At 32.6% G+C, this 14,963-nt stretch overlaps 1 protein-coding gene across 1 annotated transcript in view; it reads left to right on the plus strand.

Annotated features, from left to right (window-relative positions):
- Positions 1 to 14,963, plus strand: part of LOC123695575 (sodium-independent sulfate anion transporter-like) — a 33,906-nt gene that overhangs the window by 6,456 nt on the left and 12,487 nt on the right. Inside the window, exons 2-3 of the mRNA XM_045641466.1 lie at positions 11,459 to 11,632; positions 14,231 to 14,497. Coding sequence (XP_045497422.1) covers positions 11,459 to 11,632; positions 14,231 to 14,497 — 441 coding nt within the window. The remainder of the gene's footprint in view (positions 1 to 11,458; positions 11,633 to 14,230; positions 14,498 to 14,963) is intronic.

Genomic DNA, 14,963 nt, shown 5'->3' on the forward strand with positions numbered 1-14,963 from the left:
TCTAAGCACTTTAGAACTAGAACCAACGTATTTTTATGGTTGAGTAAGCAAAGCCTGATATCATTATAACTTTATAAGTATCCGTTACGCTTACAATCGATTTGCTATGTCGTAGGTATGTACTACGAACGCAAAATAGATGAGATTGTTTTAAGACATTTAATTTTAATATTTCAGTGGGTGCAATTTACAAAACCTTGTCCTTGGTATTTTGTTCTGTAGGAGTATAAATATATTACCTAAAATATCACCCAAAAGTTATATTATATTATTTAAGTAGGTGCATGTATTGTGTGGTATAATGACTGAGAAATCAAGTCATGTATAAAATGACGTATTTAACAATTGACTACAACATAACTAAACCAAACATAAACCAGAAAATTTCAAGGTCGCATTCGTGTTTCTAGAAAATATACTTTTAGAAACAAAGATTTTTTTATCTCCACCAAACACTATCTAGGCCTTTTAAATAGTATTTTTCCTATAACCTAGTTGCATAGATGTCGACTTTATTCTTAATTCCCGCTAAACTCTGTCACTTTTTATCCTTATTAAAAAAAAAAAACTTTCTTACAGAATACAGATGCACAATGCAATTTATTCATAAGGTAAACGCAGGTATTAACGACCCCTCTAAGGCAATTTCAAAATCAACCATATTTTTTAAGTATACTGGTTCTTCTAAAGATTTATAATTTCATTTTATATGCTAGTGTTATGTATAAAAAATGTATTTGTTGAAGCAAATACATTCTAATAAAGGATTATCTTGTAAAAAATAATTTTCAATGTGACTTAGTCGATTGTTGCTATTACCGACCCATAAAAACGGCTGTGAAGCTATTAACGATTTTTATGCAGCTATTCCCGATCGTATGTGAGAGGAAGCCTTTTTCCAACAATGGAATGTATAGAAGCTAGTGATGATGATGATTACCGATCTTAATAAAATGAAATAAAAATGCAAATATATTCGTATTTTTTTGTCGTCAACATAATACTATTAATGTACATATATTCAATTAAGGATTTCAAACTCTAGGATATTTCGTTATGCTATTTGATTGATTGCTTCGGCGAGTTTGTTTTACTGAATACTTTTCGCCGCTTTCGTGGCTCCATATTTCTGGAAAAAATATACCTAATTATATGTTTTATGTTAATTTAACCTAAAAAAATATAATTTTTAATAGGCACCTATTATGTCATAAAAGTGATAAAAATATATTTGCACGCTCAATTACGAGCAGAATGTTTAAGGATCAATATTATCTGTATATACAAACATCTTTATTCTACATTCTGCAAATAAAGCAATTTGAATTTGTAGATGAGAAACTAAACAATCTATATTCGATCGGTAATAGCTTCCTATAGTTGCTATTGCCGACCCACATGGGTCGGTATTAAAGTATGTAAGTATAAACCTAAATTGTATTACCGACCCATAAAAAAATGGTTATTTTAATTCATTTGACCATCAGACTATAAAATAGATTATAATTGATTAATGTCATACAAAATATGAACAAATGCATATTGTTTAAACAAAAAAAAAACAATGATTTACTACTGTAACTATTCGATAGGGATCCTCAAAAATATCATAACTTTGTATAAATTGACAACGCTAAAAGACACAACACTAGACAAAAAAGTTTAGTCGCTAATAGATTTTTATGAAGACTCATAGCTTAGATTTAAACTGGTCCATAAAACCACTTGTGTTAGTGTGATATAATAACATAAAAGAAAATAAAACAAAAAGTTACGTTGCTGCCATTGCCGACTTACGGGTCGTTGATACCTGCCACGACTTAAACTGGTGAAGCTAACACCGTCCCATTTTAATTTTAAGTTTTATCGTTTCAAATTACTTTTTATTAATAAAATGTTGTAAGAAATGAAAAGTTGACACTTAAATGCATTGACATTTAGTAATATAAATTAAAGTATAGATGTCATTTATTTGTAAATGTCTTAAAAAGATACTCACAGTACTTACCCGAAGGAACAACGGAACAGTACGACACGTCCTGCTTCCACGCTTCCCCGCAGCAACTTACGCATTTTAACTCTTTTTTGCTCAGTTACTCACTCTAACGTTAAAGTATACGATGCTCAAGTAATACATTCGTATATAACTTTGCCTACCTATAGCTAGAATAGTTCTGGAAACGTTTAAATTTCGAATTACTTTTATAGGTCGGTAATACCTTCAGATTTTCGATGGGTCGTTGATAGCTGCGTTTACCCTAAAATTTTCCTCCCGACATCCTCATTTTATTGGTGGATAAATCATTTTTGACTCACGCCAACGTTTTAAATTCGATAAGAGGATAGTGAGGGGACGTTGTTCAAGGTGACTAGCTGATGACGTATAGATATCCTAGCGTGCTAACAAATTATTTTCAAACTAGCCAGTTAGCCGCTTAGGTACCCGGTAGAACAAGGGTTAACCCGGTAAAGGAATAAAAAATCGTTTAAAAAAAAACTTAGTTTTAGAATTAGAATTCAAGTGTTCTACATTGTTAAGATGTAACTTACTAGGTAATCCTAAATAATGAAGATTAGTTCTTTAGTTATATAGTAAGTAGTAACAGACACAAATATAACATTAGTAGATAAGTAATACGTATCTCATTCAACTTTTCTCTTTCTTAATATAGAAAATATCCCGACATATTAATGGTATAAAAATGCAACTGAAACTTACGAAACATTGTAAGGAACGTTAATTATTTAAACCATGGATATCCATACTAATATTAAAATGCGAAAGTAACTCTGTCTGTCTAACCAATTTGCATGAAATTTGGTATATAGATGTTTTGATACCAGAGAAAGGACATAGGCTGATTTTTACCCCGGGACATAGAATAGGTTTTTTTCCGGAAATCCCACAGGAACGGGAACTGTGCGGGTTTTTCTTTGACTGCGCGGGCTATGCCGCGGGTGGAAAGCTAGTAGATAATAATTACTGAGATCCTGACGCAACTGCCAAAAACCAAACAAAGTAAGAATATCGACATAACATTATCGTAACAAACAACACCGTTTAGGAATTAGGAGCTACAATGCCATAGCCCATAGACAGACAAACAATCACACCCATACTAAACATCAAAACTCAAACTAATTAAATCTAGCAATAAAATGTTGAAAATGTTATGTTAAAATTTCAATAATATAATTTTCCCGAATAGTTTTTACTTTTAGCGGCAATTGGAAGATACTGAAATATTTTTTTAGTACATAATCGCATTTTAGCATCATATTCTTATACAGTACAATTCGATCAAAATAAACACAAAATCAAAAATTGTTTCACTTTATTGAGGTAATCGAACATTCCAAACCGAAGGTCATAGTGACTTTCTGTGCTTTTTAAAAATAAAAAAACTGTACCAAAACAAAACAACGCGTGACTTTCAAATCAATAAAAGCCAATAATAGGTTTTCGATTTAAAGCCATTTATAAATTTATATTTATGCCCGCGATGTTGGGATGCACCCAATATCTCTATCCTATCTCTATATATACTTATATAGTCTTAACACAATTGAATTAAATAATTTTAAAAGCAAAAGATGAAAGCAAAATAAACAATGATTTTGTTCTCATAATATCATAATATGCAATGAATCAAAAAAATAGTTTACGTTAAAGCCATAAATCCGCCAACAGACATTCAACCTCTTTGTATTTTATTTGTAACTAGCTGTGCTTCGCGGTTTCACCCACGTGGTACATGATGTTATAATTTTAGCCTTTCATAAATGGACTATCTATAACTGAAATAATTCTTCAAACCGAACTAGTAGTTCCTGAGATTAGCGAGTTCAAATAAACAAACTCTTTAGCTTTATATTAAAGAGATAGATACAGAATGTCTGTATATGTGTGTACAGAGAAGTAAAAATAAATAAAATAGCAGTTGTAACACGACAAAGAGCCTAGTATCTTCTAAAAGATGAACTTAGTTTTTTGCGCTGTCCGATTTCCTGCGCGCGATTGGAAAGGCTAATTAGGTTTTTATCTTCTAATTAGACCGTCAAGGCAGTTATTCGAGTGGGCCTTCCTACAGTTGGGCTGTGCTTTTTACGGTAACGGTTAATTTTATATGTCACTTTGGGTGTAAAAATACATTAATATCACTCAGACATTCGCTTTTCGAGTAAATTATGCAACAACTAGATAGATTCATGGTTTTAAATAACTTGACTATTTTTCTATTTTATTAGAAGAACCTAGTTAGTCCTTATCAAATACAAACTATGATCTTTATCTAAGTATACCATTAATATCGTCAAGGTTCGAGCTTTTCCTAAAATAGTACGACCATCCTTATTCTTTTTTTTTTGTTATTTTGTTATTTTAGAGCTTTTAGTTTAGTTTATAGACATAATATTATGATCAATATTGGGAGAAGCCTCTGGCTCCTGAGACACAGTTTAAAACTAGTTCGGGAGCCAAAGGATTCTGATGTCAATAAACTACTATACTTAGGTACCGTATTTTAAGTAAGATAAAATATATACAAGGGATAGAATACCAAATCCAACTTTCAAAACCACACAATAAATGCCAAATATCCATCCTGAAACGATCAGCCCTTATTTCTTGAAATATATCTATACATATTATAATAAATCTGTAGAAGGGTCAAGTCTGTACATTGAAAATATTGAAAAAATAAATAGCAGGGGGTATTACTGGATCGATACCAAACCCAAATATGTGATTAAAAAAATTTTTGTCTGTCTGTCTGTCTGTCTGTCTGTATGTTCAGGCATCACGTGAAAACTAACGGTTCGATTTCGATGAAACTTGGTATAATTATACCTTATTATCCTGGGCATAAAATAGGATACTTTTTATCCCGGAAAATTACGTAGAAAAAAATAAATCTTCATTTTTCCGCGCGGACAGAGTCGCGGGCGGAAGGTATATTAATATAATAGACCATACTATCACGTGTATACAGCATGATGGTTACGAATTCATCAAAGTTACAAGGTTGTTCTCAAAGACTAGAAGTGAGATATAACCGGCGGGGTGCAGCGTGTATTATCCAATAACCGATCATAAAAGTCACATCAGTATGAATAAAGGATACTAGTAATGATACTTTGACTGATTAAAGTGTTTGCGTATCTGCCTGCAGCTAGGAAAACATTTCCTGCAAAGAAAAACCTTTTTATTTCACAGTGTGAGCATTAAAACCTAAATACGTAAAACAAAAGTCTCTTCATGAATGATTTAACTTTTACTTTGACTTTGACTAAATTAACAACCCACAGAAGGCCATTGGAATAAAATTCTAAAAAGTTACACTTATATTACGATGACTAGCTTCCGCCCGCGACTCTGTCCGCGCGGAAAAATGAAGATTTATTTTTTTCTACGTAATTTTCCGGGATAAAAAGTATCCTATTTTATGCCCAGGATAATAAGGTATAATTATACCAAGTTTCATCGAAATCGAACCGTTAGTTTTCACGTGATGCCTGAACATACAGACAGACAGACAGACAGACAAAAATTTTTTTAATCACATATTTGGGTTTGGTATCGATCCAGTAACACCCCCTGCTATTTATTTTTTCAATATTTTCAATGTACAGACTTGACCCTTCTACAGATTTATTATATGTATAGATTATGCCTGAATATGTTAGAGTTTTACGTAAAGTGAAGTCCCATGTAGTGGGGTAAGGGGCAGATGCATTATACATCTGTTTCACTGATCGATTTTCTTTAGGGAGAAGTAGGTGATCAGCCTTCTGTGTCCGCCAGACCGAGAATTTTTTTTTCTTCGTCTCCACCGGGAATCGAACCCATGCAGGACCTCTCGGTGTTACGCTCACGCGTCAACCACTGTACCAAGGAGGCGGTCCGAGTTTTACGTAAAACGTTAATTAATATTTTTATAAATTAAAGATAAAATTATTTATTATGGTGATGATTGTTGTTATTTGTCGAATTAGAATTTAGTATCGTCAACGAGTATCGTTTATAAAGCGTTTATAATAAGCTTTTTTTATTTTATTTAGCAATTCATCAAGACGCAAACCAAACGATTTCTATGAAACAAAACAAGAAAATTGTCAAAATACTACAAACAACATTTGTCATGTTAAATTCCACACTCTTTACCCATACCATGAACATCTGAATAATTCGGAATGACATTGTTATCTGATGAACCGTGACCACATACAAAGGCATTGCTATTTACCTACGTAGTATATAGCCATAGCTGTGTGAGACAATGATTATTGTGAACCCTTGAAATAGAAAACTAATACAGTCGTCTTTGTACTAATATTATTATTTACCAACATTAGTCACAATTTCACGTCACGATTGCAAAGTTTGTATGTATTGAAATATGTTTATGAATCGTTTTAATTCATTTGAAAACCACCAAATTGATTTGGGTGAACACTGTTTGCTCAGAATAAGTTCCCCGTTCAGTGTGCGGTTCTTTAGTTAGTGGTGTATAAGTAACCCGGCTGTAGGGACACACATATGCAATATGCTGATCAAAGCTTTTTGTATAATATGTATGTGTCCACATTGTTTCCCCACCACATACATCGGCTTTATCTATACTAATATTATAAAGCTGAAGAGTTTGTTTGTTTGTTTGAACGCGCTAATCTCGGGAACTACTGGTCCGATTTGAAAAATTCTTTCGGTGTTAGATAGCCCATTTATCGAGGAAGGTTATAGGCTATATCATCACGCTACGGCTAACAGGAGTGGAGCTACTGGGGTGAAACCGCGTTGAGCAGTTAGTTAAAGATAGAAATATGAACTTTAAGGTACAAGTCCGAGACGGGCCGCAGACCGCAAACTGCAACCGCAAACTGCAAGCGACACCACTTGTTTCTATGAACATCTATGAATCGCTGCGCGTTGCATCTGCAGGCAGCAGTGTCGCCGCGCTTGGAATCAATTTTTTAGAGTTATACGGAGAGTCGGAGAATAAACTATAATAATTTTGAAATAAGATATAATGTGCAATAGAGGTGAGGTAACTTTATGTTTATCAAGACGTGTATAATCAGCTTCGCGTAAAGAGTGTCTTGTTTTTAAAACAAGTGCATATTATCGTAACAGAAGACGTGCTATTGAACGTCAATGTTAAACACTCTAGGCTTCCTAGATTTAAAAACACAATGTAGATATTTGAATCCATAATTGGTGCAGGTTTAGGTTATCTTGTTGAAAGAATATAAACTGCAATATCCTCAAGTTTCCTGAGCCAACTTTTATATGACATTAAAGCCGCTGCATTCGTATTCTTTTGATAGTTATTTTCCTCATAAAGATTTACTCAACTTTTTTCTAAATCCGTCCGTCCATAGAGCTAAAGCAAATAGAACCAAATTGTCAAATAATTAAGGAGCCTATATGTATACTTAAATGCAACGGATGATTACATTTTCATGGCACGTCTCTTCGGACTGTACATTATGTAATTTTATTAACTCGTTTATTTGCCACTGACTTTGAGTTACGCTAACATATGGACATGGAGAAATCGAACAAAATTGTCAAGAATACTTCCTGAGAAAATAAATATTTTATGTTGCTCTTTCTTAGAAAAAAGTAATGTGCTTTCTTTGTGAAATTTGTCAACAACAAAACATAAACGGTTAACTTTTAAACCAACACCAAAGCACACGTATTTATTGCGAAAATTTTAATTACAAATGCAAAATACGTTTAGAAAACAGAACATCAATTTCCCCCTGTCGCGCCATTGACAAACGCGGCCAAAACCAGTCCTCAAAACATGTGCAAGAACTTTCCAAATGCTAATCAACCTAGATCACTTGGCTATGCTAATTGACCGCCTTTTCCCTGTTTTTGTATTGAGCTCTTAAATCAACTGAGAAACATACAAATAATAAATTTATCTTGCGGTTTATCGCCTCGTATTTGTATACTTTTTCAAATTGAATGATCATCATAATAATATTATGATCATTTTTACGGTTACCACGGGAAACTGAATTCGTAATTATGGCCGAATTCTAACAATATGGAATCAGTAAGTGAACATACAAAAATGTATACTTATGTCCTTATGTCCATACATTCATCCTTACACTTTATCAAGTGATGTCGTAAATATGTAGAAGTGAGTACACAGCACATATACGTATTCACACATAATATTTATATTGCAAAATTTAAACTTTGTAAATGCAGTAATGTCAAGATCATTTTAATTTGATACTTATCAATGACTCTTCCATAACCTAGCCTAACATTAATTTTATGATAAACTGAACTGCAAATCAAAAAAATTGATTTTTATGATAAAATGAATTGCAAAAACATGTTATTTCATTTGTTAGTACAAATGAAATAACATGTTTGTGTACTTGTGGATTATTAACCGACTTCAAAAAAAGGAGGAGGTTATCAATTCTGCCGGTATGTTTTTTTATGTCTGTACACCGATTACTCCGAGGTTTCTGAACCGATTTACGTGATTCTTTTTTTGTTCGATGCGGGATGGTGTCGAATTGGTCCCATAAAAATTTTATTCGGATAGGCCCAGTAGTTTTTATCTTATTCAGAAATCAGAGCATTTTTGTCTGTATTTGTAAATGTTGCAAGTGCAAGTTTGAAGTATAGCCGCAATTCCGCCAACACGCACTTGGCCAGCGCGGTGGATTATGGCCTGTACCCTCATAGGAGGCCCGTGTCCCAGCAGTGGGAACGTATATGGGCTGATGATGATGATGATGATGATGATACGTATAGACTTGTTTATTTACCGTTTACTGAGAGTATCCAAATGCCTTATCTACCTATAGATTGTTTCAAAAAGTCGAGTGATATCTAGGTTCATAGTATTCTCGGTATAGAAACCGAACCCAAGGCATTGACTCGCCTTGTTTGATTGTCCTCAATGAAATGTCACATAGCTGTATTTCATACATAAACTACCATTTCGACAGAACTCGTGTAGATGTGTTTACTGTATTTGTTGGTAAAGTTGGGTTGCTTTATTGATGAAAAACCGTTCAATTGCGAGTGGGACTCGCGCATGAAGGGTTCCGCACTATGGGACCCCCCTTGATATTTTACTTTTTAATTTTTAGTATTTGTTGTTATAGCGGCAACGGAAATACATCATTTGTGAAAATTTTTCAGCTTTCTAGCTATCTCGGTTTATGAGATACAGCCTGGAGACACAACAAAGTCTCAGTAATAGGGTCCCGTTTTACCCTTTGGGTACGGAACCCTAAAAACGACGTTGTTGAACTGAAACTCAAACTGTTACTTTAGAATGTAGACTCTAACTAATAGAGAGTAGTTTATGCAGATATGTACCTGCAATATTATGTAAACTTTTCGCAGATTTTTCAACTAATGGATATATTTTTATTTAAAACAAATAATCGACTATTATTTATGTTCTCGTATTTTGTGTATTAAGGCCTGAATCGGGTAGAATCCCCTTTTGATACCGAAAATTAACTCTAGTTATAACCGTTTTTCTTCTTAGATTCTTTATGTACATGTATATCTAAAAAAAATGTATATTATAGTTTCGAATATGATAAAGGGCATGGTTGTTTTAATTTGTTTATTTTACAATCAGGTTTTTTGGAAAAAAATCATGAACTGAGGTCGATTTTTGTACTTTAAACCAAAACGCTAAGTCAATATAATGTCAATTATTGTAGTGTTTTAACAGTGTGTTTATGAAATTGAAACACAAGGCATGGTTGTTTTAAATTTTGATTCAATATCCAAATATCTTTTTAAATAATTTTTATACGTACTTTTACTACGATAGATTCGCGCCGGTCCCCCGATTCCGCCTAGTAAATCGTCGCCAAGGTCGCTAGCCCCTATTAACGCCTTAAAATATTCTAAGTTTATAAAGATATGAATAAATGCTTAATATACTAAATGTTATCTTCACATTCAATCTCTATTGATTATTGAATATTATTTTAGCGAGCATCATCCATACAAAAGACAGTAATTACATCTCCTACTATGCCGAATTAATTACTTGCATCAAATCTCATTTCTCTATGGACATTAAATTGAAACTAACATTACTAAAAGGTCAAGGACCAAGGTCGCCTGAACACCTGGCGTTCGCTTGCTTTTCAGCTTTCTTGTTTTGTTGATAAGCGCTTGGACATTGACCGCAATTTGCAAATTAAATATACTTTTGGTTATATAATGTTTCTGTTTACTTTAGGTATTTTTATGGTTATTGGCTTGAAAGTAAATGAAAGTGTAGGGTTGTAGAATTTTTTTATTCCTTCAAAAACTCTAGGTATATTTTAGTACCTATTGCATATTGAAAATTTATATTGCTCAATTATAGGATTTGTGAGTATCTTCCAAAAAGAAATAAACAAACTATAGGTAATTTCTCTCGTCTCTCTTCAATTAATCTGCAATTTTAAATTTTAAAATATTTAACGAAGCCATATATAGGTTATATCTGTCAACTGTACCTATAAATACGTAACTTTACGTAAATAGTTAATAACATCTAGCAACAAAATCAACATATTTGTCTCATTACCCTGAATGCCCTCAACCTGAATTTAGACAGTTGAAGACAAACACGGAAAAGTAACCATATTATTATAATTAAGTATTTATTAATTTATTTTATGATAATTAATACATCTGTTTTAACTTTGACGTCAAAATGCAAATGATAAACATACAAATTTATAAGGCAATAATTTAACTGTAATTTTTGTATTGCATACGTAAAATCTCATTAGATATGGTAAGCTAAATTGTTAAATCCTTATTAAAAACATAATATTTATTAAAACAAAAATATTCGATGCACGTATCATGTAACTTAAATTGTATCTTCAGACGTATCTTGAACGCGATTTGACCTTCCAGTCAAAAATACATTAAAACCGGGTAAATCACACATTAATATATTTAACGAATAGGTATATCTCTACAAAAGAAAGCTACTCCAGGCAAAGCTATTTTAAATTAACAGTTACAATTAACAGTAACAATAATAGTTCGCGAATTTATGACCTAATACATTGAAGTGGTATTTTTTCCGCGCTTTGACCACGTCCATGAATCGATCCAATTTGTCCTTGATTTGACTGCCATGCCGGTGATAAAACAAAATCTCTTTCTATTAAAAAAAATGTATATTTATAAAGCATACAATAAAACCAAAAAATATGAAATTTACGCTTTTATAGTGTACACAAGACTGTGGCTTACCTAGCATTATAACATAATTGTTATCATCATCATCAGCCCATATACGGTCCCACTGCTGGGTACAGGCATAATCTATCACGCTGGCCATTGGCCAAGTGCGGGTTAGCAGATGTCACAATATGTCGAACTTTCGATTCTTCGACATGTCGGTTTCCTCACGATCTTTTTTATAACAATTTATATTATCCACAGATACAAATGGTTCCTACCCCGGCCCCGGTTACCCAAAGAAGAGTAGATGGCGAGGCGACGTTGCGAAGCGAGCGAAAGCGTGCTGTTCCAAGAAGACTTTACTCCGAAGAATACCCATCCTGGCTTGGCTTCCAAACTACAATGTGAGGCATGGACTGGCAGATGCCATTGCAGGTAAGATGATAAATCTAAGCCGCACTATATGTAGTTTTTGTGAAACTTCTTTAGGCACGTTGAGAGTAAAATTTCAAGGACGCGTCATGGAGTAATTTTGGTTTCTTTGAATCTTGTTAAAGAAGTTTCACTTCTGACACTTGTGCTCGCCACACTACACGTTCTTTTTTATATTTTGTAGCACGTAAAATTATTCAGTGCTTTTTTTCTTTTAAATAGGTTTTTTTGTATATTACCTTCCAGTATACTACGTTCATGCTTATAATATGATAGTATGTAACCGACTCCTTTAGACTCGATTTTGACCCACTTTCAACGGACAGATCTAATTCAGACTTTGTACACTTATCAAGGATCGGCTTCAATACAATAATCTCTCAGTTTATTATATTACAGCTTGATTTTTAGTTTTTTCAAACTATATTTATTAATATTAAAAATAAGATATCCTGTATAAAATTTAATATACAATATGTACCTTAATAATATACCGCAAAAGTGCTTGAGAAAAGAAAACATTATTTATAAATAACCTTATATACATTTTCAATATAAACTAGTTTATTTATGGCTGTTACTCCAATATCACCTTAACCATAAATGTTTTATTTGAACAATGTGATAAATAGTTTTATTACTGTGTTATAATTTTAATTACAATTGTAATTTCGCACTTGCATTCAGTTTTTTTATGACATTTTCAGTATGCTAGAGTGATGACTTCCTATTTGCATCTCTTTCACACAATATCCTTTATATTCGCAATACAATAAAAGCAACATTTTTTTCGGTAACTACCAATAAAAATACTTGTAAAGTGAATACAATAAATTTGTATAGTGAATTTCAGTAATTTGGTGTTTTACAAGTGCCGTAATTAGAATGAAAATGTAGGTAACAATTATGTATTAACATAATATTGTAAATTACAGTTTGTACAATACAAACGATGTTTGTTCAAATTATACAAATTTTGGAATTAGGTAATACACCAATTATCATGATTCATGACTCATAATAATTTTATTGTTAACCGTGTTTGTGTTTCTACTTTTCGTTATAAGTAGAGTTCTTTAAAAATTGGAAGTTCGCGGGATATTAAAAATACATTTACAAATTGATAAATATTTTAAATAACATCTATATACGGTGTAAAACATCGCACATATGCATATAAAATGACTATAAAAGAAATGTGACTATAACGAATCATTCGGGTACGCTTGATTAAAGATAACGCCATAAGCAATGAGTCGTAGCCATAAATTAAATGAAACACGTGTACATAAACGTTTATTTTACTAAGACCAAAAAATTTCAACAGGTAGGTACGACAAATCCAGAGGTTTCTAATTTTCAAGCAAGAGTCCGGCTTTAGACATTTTACCCGGTTTTTAAACAATCCCAGGATGAATCCTGCGTCGGAAGTCTACCCTTTCTCGATGACTAGGTAAAAAACTTATTATGTAGATGGACATGAAAGATTGATTTTGTTTTATTCTTTTTATGGTAAAAAATCATACTAACAAAAACATTGTAGTTTAATAAAAATTGATCAAAGTTTTTCAGTTAGCTTTTGTTGACTCTTTAGAAGTAATCCGCAGATATATTATGCAGAATGCTTATTACAAGTTCAATGACCATTTTATTTTCTAAACTGCGAAATATAACAAATGACCTTTGTGATGTTTTACAATAAAAAGTCTACAACAAGAGGTATCGGAGCGTGAAATTAGTGAGATTTCTATTGTGTGCTTTATGTTGTTGCAAGCACTAACCCACGTCTCGGGTCTAGATTGTTACGACATTTGGACACTAGAAACTAAACTACTTAGTTAGTATTTATAATAACTTTATACTAAAAAAGCGCTGATATCAACACATACAATCAGGCAACAAACAAGTTAAATACCAATAGATTTTTTTCTACTTCTCCTCACTTTAAAAAAGGCAATATTACAATTAAAAGACAGTGATAAAAAGCGACACAGCAGAACTACTATGACCTTTAATAGTAAAAGTTCCCAATAATTATGCAATTAAACCTTTTTGTTCAATAAAATTACAATGCTTATCACTGAGGTAAACGCCACGTAATAGGGTAATTTTTTTAATTATATTGAAAATCATATAATCTGTAGCACATTTCTTGAAAGTGTCCATTGTCCATTGTCAAGGAAATGCATTTGATTACTGAGAACCTTAGAAACCTTACTTTACGTAATCTTATGAATGTTATGTTGTACATATATTCAAGCATTTCTTAAAACAGAAACAGTATACAGAGCATATAAATTACATAAATCTTATTGACACATTAAAAAAACTTTTATTGTGAATAAACTAAACGATTCAATGAAGTTTGCCAGACACAATCTACGAAGTACGCGACTATTTTTTTGTCTGTGATTTATATAGTCTGTCCCCGACCGTCCACGTCTGACTTCTGAGTCTAATCTACTTATTTAATTATTATTTAATAATTATAAAGTGGTGTAGTGCAACCTGCACTACACCACTTTATAAAATTCTAAAAATAAACATCCAATCATCTATCCCTAAATACATTTCCTTACCCTTTATCTCTTCTTTTTTTAGGTCTGACTGTCGGTCTGACAGTGATCCCGCAAGCGATAGCCTACGCGAACGTAGCCGGTCTACCTCCGCAGTATGGCCTATACTCCTCCTTCATGGCTTGCTTCGTGTACACGATATTCGGTTCTGTAAAGGACTCCGCTATCGGACCCACGGCAATAGCTGCTATACTGACGAGAGAAAACCTACATGGTCTGGGCCCGGAATTCGCAGTGCTTCTGGCGTTTTTGTCTGGTTGCGTCGAACTTGTTATGGGCATTTTACAGTTGGGTAAGTTTTTTTTTTTCTATTTGTATAGAAGAGTTTTGACTCTACAACCATTTGTGGTTGAAGAGTCGTATCCCATTAAATATCACTATTTAATGGGATTGGACATCAACTCCATCGTGTGCATATATTACCTAAATCCGTCAGAAAGTTTATGTTCTTGTACAAATCGTTCCTTAGTTAGTTACATTTTGAAGGAATCTTGCAAAAATAAAACTGTTTTAAATTATAATATGTAGATATGTAATTCATCTTTGGAAAATCATACATATTTTAATGTGAAATACACTAAGCCAAGGTAATGTAGTTAAAGATTTCAAACTATAGAGCCCATAAAGACATAAATTGCTACATACAATTGTAATGCAAATACCTACCAACTACAATGTTTTGTTATAAGTTTTAATTTAGGTATTCAAATTTATCTGTCTGTAACCATACGGGCTCTTATTTTCGTAACGGTCAGTTA

Source organism: Colias croceus, chromosome 11 (assembly GCF_905220415.1).
Source record: "Colias croceus chromosome 11, ilColCroc2.1".
Taxonomy (NCBI): domain Eukaryota; kingdom Metazoa; phylum Arthropoda; class Insecta; order Lepidoptera; family Pieridae; genus Colias; species Colias croceus.